At 42.8% G+C, this 18063-nt stretch overlaps 1 protein-coding gene across 2 annotated transcripts; it reads right to left on the bottom strand.

Annotated features, from left to right (window-relative positions):
• Positions 1-268: 268 nt before the first annotated feature.
• Positions 269-16453, bottom strand: PLP1 (proteolipid protein 1). 2 transcript variants are annotated; one of them, XM_032331207.1, is made up of 7 exons: positions 16292-16453; positions 7025-7211; positions 6125-6386; positions 4879-5047; positions 4343-4416; positions 3493-3558; positions 269-2383 (listed from the first exon to the last, which is right to left on the bottom strand). In XM_032331207.1, exons 1-7 carry the CDS (start codon positions 16293-16295, stop codon positions 2312-2314), a joined length of 834 nt encoding a protein of 277 aa, XP_032187098.1. In that variant the 5' UTR covers positions 16296-16453; the 3' UTR covers positions 269-2311. The 2 variants fall into 2 exon arrangements, with proteins under 2 accessions (XP_032187098.1, XP_032187099.1); XM_032331208.1 differs by having other exon boundaries at positions 6230-6386.
• Between the last annotated feature and the right edge of the window lie 1610 nt (positions 16454-18063).

Below are 18063 nucleotides of genomic sequence, written 5' to 3'. Positions count from 1 at the left end.
CAACAAAACCCCACATGAGTTCTAGTCCAAGCTCAGGTATGTGATTATTGGGTTTCTTTGGGTAATTTACTTTGACTGTTTCTTAATGTCCCAAGCTATAAAAATATGTGATTTATCTATTTTTTATGTCAGAAAATTGTTGTGAGAATAACTTGGATGAACTGAAAAATAAAAAAGGTCCTTTAACAAAGCACAATAAGGGTCTAATTATTCAAGTTTCTATTGTGGGGTTAAACAAAACAATTCACTCAAAGGACACGATGTTTGATTGAGAACATTCTTAATTTTATTTTTCTTTAATTTTATAAAATTCATTTTTGTAAGATAAGTTCCTAAAAGTTTATCCTTTATGTGTGTTAAAATTGAAATTCTGTATCAGAAATGAAGGAAACACTTTCAGTTAACTTTCTTTGTGTGTGTATATGTGTGTATGTATGCATGGGAGGTTTTCAGGGAAGGTTTGGTTATTTGTTATATTATTAAATCAAAACAAAACACAGAATATGGATTACTTCACTTTCCTTGATCTTGATTGGTTTCTTACAGAACCTTTTCCGTCTCCTCCCTCTAGGCAGCCTGGAAGCTTATCTGGTATACTGGTCTGAAAACAAATATTAAGTATCTTTTTGCAAACATCTTACATCTCCTTGAACATTGCTGAAACCACTTCGCGGGGGGGGGACACAACTTTTTACAACAAAAGAGCCACCTACAGTCATATCTGTAAAATCTTTCTTTCCATAAAGACCAATCAGCCTTTCCTTTTTAACCCAAAGTTAACAAACACAGAAAGAGAAGCCTGAAACCTCGGAGTTATTCAGGTTTCCAACTCTTTCCACCTTTCTGTTTCCATGGAAGCTTACCAACTGAATAGCTGATGGCTGGGACATTCTATTACATGATCTATACTAGGAGAGAATAACCTGTATGTTAAACCTGACTCTTAAGTACACCGAGTTAGCCCTCCTAAATCAAATCATCCCCCACTAGCTTAAAAAGAACAGTCAAATAGGTTATTCCAATTGAGGCTCAAGTTCACCAATCCATTTCTGCAAAAAGTGGAATAATTTGGAGAAAATCCAGTAGATGTACGGAACTAGCCAATTTTCAATATTAATTGCAATGTTTAACGTTCAATGTCCATTTGTTAAAGAATCATAATCAAAGAATCATTCTCTAGACCTTTCTGGTACAACCCCAAACAAGTGATAAATGAACTAGCAAATGTGAACTATGCATTCTGAAACAAATCAAGATCTTCAAATCATCTACTATGACTGAATGGATAATACCCCATGAAAAGAGCACCATTGTGAAGATATGACAGAGGCCAGAGTATACAACTAATTAACAGAAAGAAGACACACTATCCAAAGAGTTATCTACCCCGTGTCTACCAGAGGGCTGGCTCAGTTTACACCATTAGCCACTAACAACTGCTGCTCCTTAGGCCAGTCTTTTTTTATTATTATTTTTATTTTTTTTATGAGCTAGTTTCTTTCTGTTCTCAGCTCCTTGGAAACCAAAGGGTTGTCATGGTAGCTGTTATCAAGGAGAAGGGAGTGAGAAGACGCTGACAATACCCTGCTTCTCTTCTCTAATAAGGTGTAAGGCCAGGGGCCCACATGGTCTACACAGACACTACGCTCCCTTATGCTGTAAGTAAGATTGGCTGAGTTAGGGCTTAAATAGTCCATCGCCATCAGGGTCAGTGCTCTCTTTCTATGGGTGAAAGATCCTTGCTTTGACCCCCTTCTCCCAGCTGCAATAGGTAGATTTGGGCAAATGCTCTTGTTGTTTTGTTAACATTCCCTTTTTTTCCCCCTCTATCTTCAGTGGTAAGAGGGAGACAGGAGTGGGTTCTCTGCTTTGTACATCAAGGAGAATATATTTGAGATGTCAAGAGGACCAGGCACATCCCCTCTCTCTACCTGAGCATCTTTCTTTTCATTTTGTTTCCATCACTGGAAGTGCTCTTTGAGGAGAAAACACTTCCTGATCCTCAGGAGATGTTTGAAAATTGAATTAGAGCCTCCATTCCTTTGTGACTTGCAGTTGGGGAGTCACCATCTGAAGCATTTCCCATCTCTAGCAGGAACCAGCTGTGAAGCAAAATGACTAAAAGAGGTACATAAGAGGGGAGAGTCCACAAAAAGACATTAATCACCACAAGACTCTCCTTTCTTGTTACACTCGTCAAGTAAGAAGAGGACCAGTCAGCGGCAAAGGCAGAGTTAACATGGGAGACGCAGCACTGTAGGCTGTGTGGTTAGAGCCTCGCGATTAGAGAAAGGGAAATTTCTACAGGAGATCAGAACTTGGTGCCTCGGCCCATGAGTTTAAGGACGGCAAAGTTGTAAGTGGCAGCAATCATGAAGGTAAGCTGTAGGAAGAGAAGAGAAAATATGAGTGAGAGTAGAAAAGGAAGCCCTCCTTCCTCCAAAGCTTTTGTGAATGAGGAAGGGTACAAATAAAATCAGTTAAATGAAGAAAAAAAACCGTGATCTGCAAAAAACAGCATGTCAGGCTTTCGTCCTACGTACTTGAAGTCCTCTCTGAGATATTTCCTTCTAATGGCTCAAGTCCAGAGAACCAATTTGACAAGGATTTATTCCACATCTGTGCTAAGTTCTGGCACTGGGTTTTCCTCAGGAAAGTGAACAATGCACTGGGCTCTGACATCATCCCATCCACACATCTGAGTGACCTGGGGTCACAGGCTCTTTGCTGCAAACACACAGCCACACGTGCAGTACAGCCCTCCCTGCTTCATGCATCAACTCATTTTCTGGAATGAGGAACAACTCCAGTTTGTATAAAAGCCTCAGCAGCAGGGGCCAGGAGTTCTGTGAGCTTATCCTTATCACTACTTATTTAATGACTACAGATAAATTCCTTCACCATTTAGTGCCCTAGGTTTTTAATCTGAACAACGAATTCACCCCACTGACACTGCACTGTAACACCATCAGCAGGACCTGGAGCATAGAATCACAGTGTAGTAATAACAGTTCTAATAATGTTTTCAGGAGAGTAAATGTTTTCAGGAGAGTAAATCCCTCGGAGAGTGCCCAAGGTGGATTCATATTCACAACATATAGAATTCCTGGCTCTGGAAAATCATGTTCAGTAATGTTTCCTTGTTCTTGTCACTCATCTGACCAGCATGTGTTGAAAATTAAATGCTATCTTTGACTGCAAAGCACTTGGCAATATTATATGCTCTGTAAGTGCTAAATATTATCATTTCTGACTATTAATCTCTTACCCTCTCTTTCCTCACACCACTTTTCCTGTTCCTGTCTGATTTCTGAAGTCTTTCTGCCTTGCCAACTCAAAGTAGAAGTTCACAGTCTACACTTTGTTGTCTCTTCCCAGGCGCTTCTCTCCAGTGTTGCAAGGTTAGCAATCTATCTTTTTGCCTTTCAGCATAGCTGTACCCAAGCTATCCCAGGACCATTTATTTGCCAAGATCACATTCACACAACTCACCAGGGAAACCAGTGTGGCCGCAGCCCCCACAAATGCAGCAATAAACAGGTGAAAGGTCATTTGGAACTGCAAGAAAATGCAAAATGGAGAAAAGTTTCTTGCAACTGTAAAAATATGCTTTGCTCTGGATCATGCATGCAGCTTTTTGAATGCATTGATATCTTCCGGTGTATTAATTCTGCATCTGTAACTAAACTGTCACTTCCCTGAGTGTAGGCCTCCTGTTCTTTAATGTACATCACGGCACCTAGCCCATTAGTACTCAGAACACAGGATACTCATAAAACACTCATAAAATATTTTAATCAACTGTTTCCCTCCAGTTTTACTCAGGATCCCAAAATTTAACGTCATGGTTTAAAGTTTTAAACGTTTAAAGCTACTGCCTTCTTCCTCAGGATTTACTTATATTCCCCTGCCTCATTCGTAGATGATACCTATTGCAATACTGTGTTTTCCTCTTTCAAATGTACTTTTTGTTTTTACTTCTCATTAGAGATGGAAGGGTTCCAAACTGAAAGTGTTTTTGTGAAAGCTATGAGTGTCTCTATGCCTAAATAATTTTCTTGATAAGGTTTTTAGCTAAAATAATAATTTTTGTTCATTTGGAGGTTTTGTCATTAATCTCCATCTTTACTTAAAACTACAAATTTCTCCTTTAAGGAAGGAAGTCTTGGAATGAAGTCTTTCTATGCGGCTCTAGGGAAAAGAGATGTTTTAACATCTCTGCTCAAAATCCAGCAAAAAACAAACAAACAAAAATCTGTGGCTTTTTAAAAATTGAAGGCATGGGTAGAAATTTGTATGGTACTAGCCTTTCCACTTAAAAGAACTCAAATGGTCCACTCACCTCAGCTGTTTTGCAGATGGACAGAAGATTGGAGCCACACACCTTGCCAGGGAAAGCATTCCATGGGAGAACACCTGAGTAAGACACACAGGTCAACCAGGGTGAGAGCTTCATGGAGTTGTGGAGCTCCATGGAGATTTTATTTCAGAGCCCTTCTTACATCTTTAATCATCCTGGTTGAAAAGTTGAATCTCAATAACAATCAGGATCCTCTTTTGTAAAGATGTGAAAAAAAAAAAAAGAAGGTGGTACTGAACTGTTGCGTAATCTTGTGTGTTATTGAAATGTACTGCTTCTCAACCAGGATAGAGCAGAGTGAACAGCCAAGAAAACTAACTCCTACCACTTCCAACAAAAGTTCCCTTCCAAGGGAAGAAATTTCTCCAGCTTCAGTGGGGACAGAATAACAAACTAAGATCCAGGCATCCATAATATCTTTCCCTATAATTACCAGACTTGTCATCCCAAGTAAAGAACCAAATATATAGTGTTTTCACAGCGGGTAGGGGAGCCAAGGCAGCAATACCCTAACTTACCATACATTCTGGCATCAGCACAGAGACTGCCTATACTGGCAGAAGTCTTGCTGGGGAAGGCAATAGACTGGCAGGTGGTCCAGGTGTTGAAGTAAATGTACACAGGCACAGCAGAGCAGGCAAACACCAGGAGCCACACAACAGTCAGGGCATAGGTGATGCCCACAAACTAAAACAATTGACAGGGAGTGGTTAGAAATCAGCATCGGCCTACAGACATTGAAACACAAACTGGGAGATCCTGGATTGGCATGAGCCAGATAGGAAACCAGATTCCAGGGATCTCCACCAAAAGAAATTAGTAATCAGGGCACCTCTGCCAAATGTCATTGGCAATATCTACTAGAGAACTGGCCCCAAGTGTGATGGAGGGTGGGGGGAATGGGTGAGGGTTGGAGTGAGGAGGATCCCTGGGTTAGAGAGGCTTCAGGAGATTTTTTTGGGCAGATAAGGTGTAAAGAAATTAAAACAGATCTTGAAAGAAAGTCGTGCCATTTCTCACCTTACGCTGAGCTTAGAAAATGTTCCTTGTCATAGGACTTTTCATCCTTAGTCACTGAGCAAACCAATAGGAGGTTTAAGTTTTGGATCCAAAAACCTTTTTAAGCCAACTGTTGGCCACGAAAGTTATCACCGTAACCCACATATATTCAACCCCCCAAAGATCTTAACTCTAGAGTCTGAAAACCAATGTGTGCCTCACTAGAAGCATGGATAACCCTCAGACAAAGATGAAGCATTAAATATGTAGATCCATGCTAGTTTCCTTTGGGACCTCCAACAGTGTAGAATCCCAGAATATTAAGAATCCCACCTAGGAGTGGAATTATTTAATTTCCATGATCAACCCTCCCTCTCAGATCAGGTGTTTGCATCTCAATCCATGGGTAGCACTTAGGCTCTTAGGTGGTCGAATCTAATTTTTTCGTGGTCCCTGCTAAGAGGAGAGTAAAGGAATACCAACAGATGGCTTAGAAATGGTCTGATTTTATCAAGTATCCACAAAACTCACGCTTTTATTATTTTTTTTTTAGATGAAAATTTCTAGGGAACTTTTGAAAGGTGAGGCCAAGCCAGCTGGGCACCACGTTCTTCCTGACCTTCTCGTTCAGCTGTAGCCATCACTTCCTCACTCAAAAGCCAGGCCCCTAGAGAGGACCCAGCCTTGGGTGGGGATGAGGCCACAGACTCACGCCCAATTGTCCCCCACCCCTTGTTATTGCCACAAAATCCTGAGGATGATCACCTTGTCGGGATGTCCTAGCCATTTTCCCAAACAATGACACACCCGCTCCAAAGAATGAGCTTGATGTTGGCCTCTGGAACCCCTCCCCTTCTGGCCCCCTGTTACCGTTGCGCTCAGGCCCTTGCCGCAGATGGTGGTCTTGTAGTCGCCAAAGATCTGCCTGACTGCGCCGGTGGTGTAGAAGCCCTCAGCCAGCAGGAGGGCCCCATAAAGGAAGAAGAAAGAGGCAGTTCCATAGATGACATACTGGAAGGCATGGATCCTGCATGAAAAAATAAGGAGAAGATATCAGGAAATCTTATTAACTGAGGCCCAGTTCCCTTCCTGCATAAGTAAGCTTCACTTCACTTGAGTGAGCTCCTAAACAAGGCTAGGGATTCTTTAGAGGAATCACTAGGTTCCTCCATCCTTTGCTTACCCTTGGACCTGAAGAACTGGGGCCCTATTCTCCTTGGCGTGACCCTTCAGAGATGTTCGCTCAGAGGAGAAAGCAGAGAGGAGCTAGACCAGGAAGAAGAGGGATGAAGGCCCCAATCTGTCCAGTCATTGTACCTTCCCTGAGTTCTCCATACCTGTTACTGCAGAGGCTCCAACTCAATCAGTGTTAACCCCATGGGCAGAAGTTAGAACATGTGGGACAAAGCCAGCATAGTGGAGGGTGGGCAGTAAAAAGTGGGCTGGCAGGCAGACAGACCTCCCCCTTCTATATTTGGCACTTCTCCCTCACTCAGGACCTCAGATGGGGCGTAGATGGAATCTGCGAACAGAGGAAAGACTCAGGAATCCTGTCTGGCTCCATACTAACCCCCTACTAATCACTGAGGAACTAATGAGTTCTGTATGTCTCCAGGGAGAGAGGGAAAAAAAGAGAGCAGTTTGTGTAGGATAACAGATACTTACACATTGATGAGATACTCATAGTCCTGGTAGTTTTTGGAGAAATAGGTCTCAATTAGCTTTTCTGTGCCAGTGAGTGCTTCATGTCCACAGCCACAGAACAGTGCCACCCCAAAGAAACATAATCCAGTGGCCACCAGAGAAGCAAATGGGGCCCCTACAAGACATCTTGCACAGCACTCTAACAAGCCTGGGAAGGAAAGAGGGAAAAATTCAGGGATGTTCCATAAGGAGCTCCTGCCCCTCATACCTATGTGCCAGACCAGTCAAGCCCTGCACTCACAGGCACAGATGGAGTAGTCATCCTGAGTCCAAAAGCAGGAGAGTCTCCAACTTTAGGCTTCTGGAATGTAAGATTGATCCAAAGCCATTACTCTGTTTCATTCTTGAAAATAAGTCCTTGCTTTTAATTCCCAGAATGTATGGATTTTTAAAAATAATCAGTCATCAAAGCAGCAAGCCAGGGAGATTATGCAATCATCTTCTCCTTTCTTATCCTGATTTGTTTGTTTCATTTATCAAATCTTAGAGAGTACTTACTATATGCCCAACATTATGCCAGGTGTTATGTGGGAGGTGAAAACATAAAAGATATAGACTTTGCCATATGGGAGTATTTTGTTTACTGAGAAGAATGAGGTAGGTAGACCTAATATTTTCAACTAACAATTTCAGGCAGCCAAGTAAGTGGTTACAGAAGTAAATGCGACAAAAGTTCCAAAAAGGGATGGGTGCAGGCCAGAGATATTGGTATTGTCAGACAGTATTTTGAGTCTTGGAGAGCATTCCAGGTGGGGGAAACTTTGGAAATTATATGCTCCTGAATATTCCTGAACATTGTGTGTATTTGCCACAAGGAATGCTTGCTTCTTTTTTAGAATATTATATGGAGAGCAGTCCAAAGGGAAGGATGAAACTGGCAGAGAGCAGAAGATGGTAATGGGAGCGTGACTATTATTCACAGTAATAAAAATGCAAGCTTAATGGTTTTTGAACACTTTGCATGGCTGTTTTGTCCCTCTATATCACAGCTTGGCCAATGTTTGCACCCTCAGACTTACACTGGAGTTCTGTCAAAACAGCTACAAAAAGACTCTATACAAAGTCAACAAAGCATGAAACATCTTTCTGGCATGATGAAAACACGCCAGAGCCTGGAAACACAGGTGTCCCCAAGTACTAGGAGTCCCTGAGATAACGAGACCCATCACCCCAGTCCCCATGCCAGTGTTGCTAAGAAACAAGAAAGGCACACAAGAAGTCATACACTCCAAGAAAAGCTGTTCCCCAAGCACTAGCCCCATGCTGTAAGTGCCACATGGAACAAAACTTTAAAAAAAAAAAAAAAAGATTTTATTTATTTATTTGACAGGCAGAGAGGCAGGCAGAGAAAGAGGAGGAAGCAGGCTACCCACTGAGCAGAGAGCCCGATGCGGGGCTTGATCCCAGGACCCTGGGACCATGACCTGAGCCGAAAGCAGAGGCTTTAACCCACTGAGCCACCCAGGCGCCCCTGGAACAAAACTTAACAAATGTCAAGTAGATGGCAGACTAGATGAGGAAAGGGTGGCTCCCTCTGGCCACCTGGACAGATCCCAAATATATAAAGCATATATGTGTATATGTGTATGTGTGTGTGTGCATGTGTGTGCTGATTTTATACATCTATTCATATATCACATAATATAGATAGATATGGTATATGTAATATTATATATATATATATATAATGTATATATGAATTATATTCAGCTAATGTGCTGAGAAACTACTTTTGGAAAAGCATGTTGAAACTCCTTATAAAAAGAAAGCAAGTTGTACTAATATCTAGCTTTCAATTTTTTTTTTAAAGATTTTATTCATTTATTTGACAGACAGAGATCACAAGCAGGCAGAGAAGCAGGCAGAGAGAGAGGAAGGGAAGCAGGCCCCCTGCCGAGCAGAGAGCCCGATGCGGGACTCGATCCCAGTACCCCAAGATCCTGACCCGAGATGAAGGCAGCGGCTTAACACACTGAGCCACCCAGGCGCCCCTAGCTTTGAATTTTTATCCAAAACTCACTTGTCTATGCCACGGTAGCAAGGAGTAGGGGAGTCCTTTGCTCAACCCTCTTAATACTAGTACAGTTTCTTTTTAGCCCTGTGTGCTTAAATACCTGTTGATTTGCATGGCTGATGCAATGTGAACAGATTTGGAAGGACCAGATTATCTCTGTGGTGGGAAAGTTGAGGTAGAAGCATTTGTCTTTTCTCAGAACCACAGAATGAGTGAGTTCTGTTACTCATCATCCCCTAAAATGACAAGCCCTTCCTTGGTCCTCAAAGAGCCTCTTCCTCAAAGATTTGGTATGTGACATCAGAGATGAGGCTTGGAAGCCCAAGACAAGCAGAATAAGTAGCTAATATTTGCAGCAGAACTGAATTTTCATCTTTTTTTCCAAGTACTAAAGAACTACCATCAGATTGCTTCTATGAGAAGCGATCAATTTGTAGCTCTGCTGCTGTAGGGGAGGCAGAGTTTACTTAGTATGAACTTTGCAGTAGTACTTTGGTAACAGCACTTCCTCAGAGTTGGGCCATGGTGTGTGTGTGTGTGTGCGTGTGTGTGTGCCCGCACGTGGGTGTGAGCATGCATGTGCGCAAACGTACACATGCACGCATGTATATACCAGAAAGAAAAACACAGCAGTTGAAATTGATCATTTTCTCAGGAAACATTCCAGAAATCAATCTTCCTCTTTCTCAACAGGTTAAGATACTAGATGCATCCTGTAAGTTAAGAAAATGATCTTGGAAATAAATAGTGCTGCCATTTTGCTACTGTCTATCCAACTCTTCCCCACCCCCAAACTCTTAGACTCTTCTAGTAAAGAAGGTCTCTGAAGCCTGAGGGTAGGGGGAGGAGAAGGTCAGTGACCTCTCTGTTCCCTCTTTCCACAGCACAGGGTCAGGGCTTGGACAGAGCCCTCCATAGCTCCCCTAGACAAAGAAGCCTTGTTTTTCCCTGAGATCCCAGGAGCCTCATTGGTATTCTGCAGGGGACTGCAGGCCTGGGGGTGGGGAGGGGGTCAGACCTAGGGAACAATGACAGAACTGTTTATTTAGTCCAGAGTAAGGACAGCCATCCACCCTAGCAAGTGACCGTCCTGTGCCACCCACTCTTACCCGAGCTTTTTCACACTGGGAAAAGCTAAACGGCTCAGGTGTGATCAGGGATGAAGGAACTTGAACTCTTTCTAAGCCAAACAGGGAATTATATTCTAAGTTTTAGCTGATGCCCCCTCTAGTGTTATAAAGATAAGGAAAAATCCTCTTTAGTGTATCTGATCCCTTGATCATCATCCAAATAACCAGAGAGGGTCATATGTAATGTCCTTACTGGGTAGTAAAGGGCTAAGCCTTGGAAGCAACTCTGGATCATCCACTCATATACTTTCTTTTTTTTTTAAAGATTTTATTTATTCATTTGACAGAGATCACAAGTAGGGGGGGGGGCGGGAAGCAGGCTCACCACCGAGCAGAGAGCCCGATGTGGGGCTCGATCCCAGGACCCTGGGATCATGACCTGAGCCGAAGACAGAGGCTTTAACCCACTGAGCCACCCAGGCTATACTTTCTTTTTATATACAATTTTTATATACAATTTTTCTTCTATTTTCTTACATCTCAAATAACTTGGCACCCCTTTTCCACTACACTGCCACTCAAAGCAAGGGACAAGAAAGACATAGATTTTAATGAGTCTTTAACATGGAGTTGGAAATAAATGGCCCCAGATAAGTCACTCCAGAGCTCTACATAGCTCAACAATATCAACATACACATTACATGTCCATCTCTTCACAGATGAAATGTTGGTTCTGGGGACATCTAAGTTCAGCAGAAATGAGGAATCTCAGTCAGTCTGATCAAGCAAAAAATCAACTTTCAGTTTTCAACTGGGAAAAACTCAGAACATGCAAAAAAAATTGTGTCTTCATCAAAGTCGTTGACAGTCAAAGGATTCTGAGGGGCGCCTGGTGGCTCAGTGGGTTAAGCCTCTGCCTTCAGCTCAGGTCATGATCTCAGGGTCCTGGGATCGAGCCCCACATTGGGCTCTCTGCTCAGCAGGGAGCCTGCTTCCTGCTCTCTCTGCCTGCCTCTATGCCTGCTTGTGATCTGTCTGTCAAATAAATAAATAAAATATTTTTTTAAAAAAAAAGCATTCTGAGAAAGGTCCATTGGGTTCACTTTGATTTTTCACAGCCCAAGAAGTGTCCTTGGGAATGTGTGAACAATAGCCTAAAGCCACAACCTCTCCATTTCAGCACCCTTCATGGTTGAAATGATACTGGTTTGCTTTTGATTCAGGAAGGCTGTTAGGTATTCTGGAGTTCTTTGGCTCTCTCAGAAGTCATGCTCACGTTTTTCAGGCTAAGTACAGATTGTCACATGGTAAAGTTGGCATAAAAGAAATACAATAATAATATTACCCAATGCAACTCAATTGAATTAAACTGCTTGACTTTGATGAGAGGCCATAGAAAAAAATAATGACCCTTCCCACTGTTTTCCTTTCATTTCTTTTGATGTGGATTCAGTACAGTTATTAAGCATTTTTGAAATAAGCTGCGCACTATGAGAAACAAAAGGAAATTATAAAGCCTGGTCCCTTTCTTCAATGACTTTTCAGTCTTGCTGGGGAGAACAAAGTTGTGTCTGTGAATCAAAGATCAAAGCTACCTATAACTTAGTGTTAAAATGTATATGACCAAGTCCCATGGGAAAAATGTAAGCAAAGATGTTGGCTAGATTTATCTGCAAACTTCTAAACCGAGTCTAATCAATCTGTGATAGAACTTCAAGCCCTTCTGACCAATAGTCTTCACAGGAATCTGACAAAGATCAACAGGACTATTGATAATATTATCCAGATCCATGCCCATCCAAGAGACTGTGTTGATCCTCATGCTGTCTCTTTAAGCAGGAGCCAAGATCTCCCAAGCCCTTCCTTTCCCATGTCCTGGGCACGCCTCAAGGACCAGCTCCATGATGGAAATTCAGTGTGAATCTGGGAACTCATCAAAGGGAGGAGAGGAAGGGCTTTCATCGAAAGAGATGGTAGAAAGAGACCAATTGTGCTTTGCACAATTCCTACCCTGTCCCTTGAATCCAGCTGACAAAGGGAGAGATAGAAGAACCCTATACAATAGAGCTAAACAACAGGCAGGCTCATTGAGTGAAAAACTGGCCCCATCTCTCTAAGTCTCTAATCTGCACTACAGTCTTACCCTCCTCCCAGAACCCACCCCTTAACCTCACTCCATGAACAGAGGCCTCCTTGATTGGGGCCTATAGTGTTGACAGGGCCAAGATGCAAGAGCAACCGTGACTGGTACTGGGGATGGATGGAGATCAGTGGGTGGGTTCTAGGAGTTAAACAACAATCATCAGGAGGTGCCAGAGACAAAGACTTTTGCTTTAGGCCTTATCCTGGTCAGACAAAGCCCTGACTATAATTTTGGCTTCCCTACATGAACTCAACACTTATACTGCATTCAAGTGGTAGAAAGGGGCCCTGCAACCACTAGGACATGGGAATCTAAGCCTGATGGATTGTCAAGTCATATGGACAAAGTTAAATAAAAAGGAATCTCAGTCTCTTCTTTGGACAGATATTATTATTTCTTATTATGATAGCAAGAGCATTTGGACAGATATTAGTATTTCTTATTACGATAGCAAGAGCATTTGGGCCAACTTGTTTCCTATACTTCCCATTCCTCCCCAAAGACACACACACACACACACACACACACACACACACACACACACACACACAGAGAGACATGTGTCAATATAGCCCAAACATTTGGAGGTTGAAATAGAAGCTTGATTATTAAACTTTATTCCTGACACATTGTCTTCATCTTGCCCACTTATGCAGAGGTAAAAGGGAAGTACCTGACAAGAAGCTAAGAGACAACATTTTCTATATCTTATTCCTTAGGGCAGTCTCTCACAATTTCCTCTTCTCTCCTTGGTTGTAGTGATTTTTTTTTCCAGAGCCCTGCCTAGCAGAGGGCTCAAAGGCAAGTACAGAGCTGCGAGATCACCCTTAGGACCATTTTTAAATAGCCAAGGAGGAATTAATCAATCAGTATTGTAGGGTTTTTGAGGTAAGTTTGGCACAGGGAAGGTGCTAACAGTGGGAAAGAAGGGGAAATCAGCTCTGTTTGCCTTCCAGGCTGATGTGACCTCACCTGATCATGTCACTGCCCTAACTAGATCTTCTCTGGATCTGAAGTTCTATAGGCAAGGAGGGCATTTCTACAGTTGCTTTCTTTCAAGACCAAGAACTATACCCTGGAGATGGTTTTCAGGGCTTCAAGATTTTAAAAAAGAAAAAAGCAATGAGGGAAAAAGATGCCACTGGCTAGGTGCCAGTGCCTTGATGAGTTTAAACACTATATGTCCCCTCTGACCCATCTCCCAGGGCTTCTTACACCTTATTACTACTGACATAGCTTTGAGAGAATAGTTCTAGTTGTGAAGCTCTTGAGTAAACTTCCAGCTTTCATAGCACAGAGCCAGTGCAAAAGCTCCTCCAAGCAAAGCAGACCTTTCAGTTTGCCTGGCTCTTCAAGAGCTCCTCTGGCTCCGCAGGACCCAGGTGAGGGATGGGGTGGGGGAGGCTGTCGCAATCATTTTAGTCACTGTCTCTAAGAAGAGTTAGTGAGTATGCTGGTTTGGATCTAGTTCCTTTTTGGCTCTTGGCACTCTTGTGTCATTCTTGCCATCCTGGTGGGATTCAGTTAGTTTTCAGGAATTTTGTAAAACTGAACCCTGATTTGCATGCACATTTCTTTCTTGCCTGGGCTACCCTCACTTAGTCTGCACCAGCCAAAACTACACTGCTTGGCAAACAGCCACCTTTGGAGGGAAGCATCACAGTCTGGTTACCAGGGTAACAGCCACTGTTCTCAGACAACAGGCTTACAGGAGCCAGTGTTTTGCTGTTCAGTAATAGCATTCTGTTACTGAGCAGAGAATAATCAACTACCACTCTTTAGCTCTTTTCTGGTTCCACTGTTACCCCAAAGACTCATTTGGAACATCCCCTTCCCAGGTCAGGACAAGGATTAATGAACTATCATTTCCCCTATAAACCTTTCATATAGACAATACTGAATTCAGTATTCCTCTCTGCTTCCCCAACCTGTAAGATTGTATATGGTCAAGGTAGTGAGCTCTCCATTTCTGGGGGTGATTAAACAGAAGCTATAAGAACATTTAATCAGCTGTTGTAGAAAGGAATCCTGCCTTGAGAGTTAACTCAGGCAATTTCTAAAGTTCCTTCCAATCCCAGACTCCATGATATAATTTGTCTACTATGATTACTGAACAGTAGCACACTCCATGTCAGAAGTTGTAGCAGCACAGTACCTTTTTAGAGATAGTCCATTATATACAAAGTACTTGAGAAACTTTATTATTGAATAATGAAAATTCAATGGCTACACACTCATGTGCACCTGGTCCAAGGATTGCCCACCCCCAAGATCTGGGATCCAATACACAACCTCAACTGTGCCCTTATCTGTGGCAATTTCCCCTGGAGATTCCCCTGGAGGAAATCATCCAGCCTCCACAACCATTAACTGTCCCTGTGGTCACCTCATTTGTTCCTGCCTTTTCTTCAAGTCTTTCATCCCCTAAGGAAGTAATATTCTACATCATTCTTTACTCCCTCTCCATTTTTTAATTCACAACCTACCCAATCAGCTGCTCTATAGGATTCCTGATGTTACTAAGGGTAGGAACTGAGTTCCCCTAACATTCACATCTCACTTTGCCACACTCAGTTGGTTAAATGATTCTTACCCAAGTGCACAAAGTATACACAAAGAAAGCCCAAACCACTTTGGAAAGAGTAAAAGTCTGCTTGTTATTATTGCATAGTAATTGGTATTTTCATTATTTATAGTTGTTATAGAGCTTGCCCATTTTCAAAGGACATCCACATCTTATTACTTGATTTTCACAACCCTGAAAGTAGACAAAGCAGTTATTGTTATCCCCATTTTCCAGAAGATGAAGTGAAAATTCACAGTGACCTATCCGAGGTCATGAAGTTTCTAAGTGGCAAATCTAGGATTCGAACCTGGTTGCATTGGCTCTAGTCCAGTGCCCTGCCCTCTTATTTATCCATGCTGAATACATGGTTCAAAGATCTCTCTCAGGATGAAACAACCTAAAGGCTGACACCAGCTTAATATAATCTAAAACCTTTTTCCATGGATGTTTCTGGAGTCTTCTGGGTACTACACTTGATGTTGAATACAGAGGATAACTGATTCTCATTTCATTTAGGATGCATTCAAGCTGTTACTCTTCTTTTGTCAAATGTGAGTGATGTCTGCATACCTCTGTGGCATCCTGTGTGGACAAAGACCCTTGTGCTCTGTACGCCTTGCTCTAAGTAGACACTACAAAAGACTAGACCTTATAGTTTCTCTCTTTGGTCACAGAACCTGGAGAAGCCTTCAGTACAAAGCTAAGTCAGTAACAGCCCTAGCATCCCAGAAGCCTCCTTGTCATAGGAGGGATTTAGAGTCTGAATCACACCCTCAGAAAGGCTGAATCTGTAATATTTGCTAGATATGGTCACCCATATATGTGTGCATGCATGCATGTGTGCATGCACACGTGCACGCGCACACACACTATCCATATCCACTCCCCATGGAAAATCCATTGAGGCTTTTATTTTCGTTTCCTGAACCTGAGATTGGCCTTCTTAGCCATAGCCAAGCCTGAATTCCATCTTACCCAATTCCCCAATTTCCTTCTGATACCAAACAAGGTCCAAATTTTATATCAAGCAAGTAGTTATTTTATACATGAGGGCTAGCCAACACTCATTTGTCTCCAGAAGAATCAGGGATGTCAGCTGATGCAGCCACTACCAGGGCCTGAGAACAGGGGAAAAGAGATGGTAGAGGAAAGTGAGGGGGTAGGAGGACACATGACCATATCCAACCCTCTGGGCACTCTTTCCAAAAACCTGTGATACTCTGCACATGCTGCTGGAGTTCCTTGGCAATAAAGCATCATTCTCAGTACAGCAGAGAAGGAGTTAAATTAATTGAATGCTAAGGAATTAAACAAAACAAGTGCCAAAACACAACTCATTGAAACCATTGGAAACCCAGAACCTTAGAGCTGGAAATTCTTTTGCAAATTTCTGTGCCTGCTTGAATCTTCCATGCTAAAGTTTCTGAAACTCACCCATGTCTTTGGAACTCTGACTCCAATTGTAGCCGGCTGGCTAGTCGGCTTGCGGCTGACTTTGTTCAGCTGGAAGGATCCTGGTCTCTCCAGTCTCCTTCTTCGGTCCTTTACTTTTTCTCTCTGAGTATCTTTGTCCTCTTCTCCTGCAATGAAAAGGGCTTTCTGATTGACAGCCAACCCCCTTAAAGAGACAGGCCTACTTTCCTCCTCCTCTCCTCCTCCCCTTCTCCTCCCCTTGTCCCCACCTCCTTAGGGATACTCCCTTCTCTAAGGGCTCCATCTTCTCTTTCTGCTTTTCACTGCCAATTGTTTCATTTTCTGTTTTTCTCTAAGCCTTGTCTGTGTGGAATTTCACTTTGCTGCAGAGACATCTGGAAATGTGGTTTGGGGTAGAAATAAAAAGAAAAGGTCCTGGAATCCTCCAACTGATACTTGGGTCTATTTGGTGTGGGATGTGGCAGCACAAGTGTCAGAAGCCATGGAAATTGTAGCCCTGGACAGGTGGTCAAGGTCAGAAACCTAGATGTTATTCCCTCACCCCTAGCTGCTCTTGGCCCTGTCCACCCTGCCCGTTCTCCCCACTCCTTGGCAAATAAGCATCCCTCCCCCTACCCAGCTCTAGAATCACAATAGAGAAGAAAAATCTGTCTTTTAAAATAATTCCTTCCAAACCTTTCTTGGTTTCAACCGAATGAAGACAAAACACAAGCTGTTGATTCCACAAACAGATTTTGACCAAGCTAGGGGAGGCTACCACTGTAAAAAATTTATAGATAGTATAACAGAGACCCAGAGAGGGAACGAAACCAGTGCATGTTCACAGAATGAGGTAAAGAAAGGTCCAAGTTAGGGATGATGGTGATTTCCAAGGACCATAATTGACTTCAAGACAAATCACTAACACAATCAGGTAGTCAGTATCCCAATGTGAGACCATAGTATCATCAAAGAGCTAAGGCCAGGCTGGTGAGAGGCAGGGAGCAGGTTGGGGTGAAGCAGCAGCTGCCAGTGAAGGTAGAGAGAAGGGGAAATGAAATGTAGTCCTTGCCTCAGAGAAAAAAAAACACACACACACAAAGAAAGAAATGACCAAGTAGGAAAAACAGGGGAACAGTATATGAAATCTGCCTTACAAATCATACTTTCTAAAGACTGTGAAGGTATGTGAGTGCCTAATATTAGGTGGAATTAGCCTGGGAAGGTTTTCTAGAAGAGGTGAATCTTAACCAGTGTCTATCTAGGCTCCTTGTTCGTGTTCTCTTTCTCTTCAGGGGCCCCAGAGAGAAACTGCTCTCTTGACCTTAAGGGTCATATTCTCCCATGGATGGCCTATAAGGAAGGGAGTTGGCATATAACTTAAGGAATACTTGTTAGAAGACTCCAGGAAAAGAAGGTATGACCCCCCCCAACCCCAGCCACCACCACCACCAAATTTTTCCTATGGCTTTGCCTTGGGAACAGAGAGGTGATGAAGGAGGTACTGAACAGAATCTCGAACCTTCCTGTGGGGGGACAGTGACAAGATTGTGCCTTACAGTTTCCTCTTTGGGCTGTGACCCTGGACATGTTTCTGGCTTGGGCTCTGCCATTAGGAAATGGATGAGTCTTTTACAGATGCCCCTGTGGCTTCACCCAGGTCCTGAATCCTGCAGTATTTGAGGCTTGTCCATGGTCCTAGAACTCTAGATCCTTCACTCTTATACCAGCCCCAAGGAGAAAGGATCTCTGGAACCGGATAGTGGTAGTTTTACAGAGCGGACTAGAATAAG

This window comes from Mustela erminea, chromosome X, assembly GCF_009829155.1.
Source record: "Mustela erminea isolate mMusErm1 chromosome X, mMusErm1.Pri, whole genome shotgun sequence".
In the NCBI taxonomy this organism is placed as follows: Eukaryota; Metazoa; Chordata; class Mammalia; order Carnivora; family Mustelidae; genus Mustela; species Mustela erminea.
Note: the sequence above shows the minus strand (reverse complement) of the source record. Positions and strands in the feature narration are given on the sequence as shown.

What these genes read in the sequence shown, in the direction of transcription:
- PLP1 (XM_032331207.1), bottom strand. An exon ending in GGCTAGGACATCCCGACAAG is followed by an intron (nt 5,048 to 6,124) that starts GTGATCATCCTC and finishes CAATTGTTTTAG; the next exon opens with TTTGTGGGCATCACCTATGC. An exon ending in TGCTGATGCCAGAATGTATG is followed by an intron (nt 4,417 to 4,878) that starts GTAAGTTAGGGT and finishes TGTCTTACTCAG; the next exon opens with GTGTTCTCCCATGGAATGCT.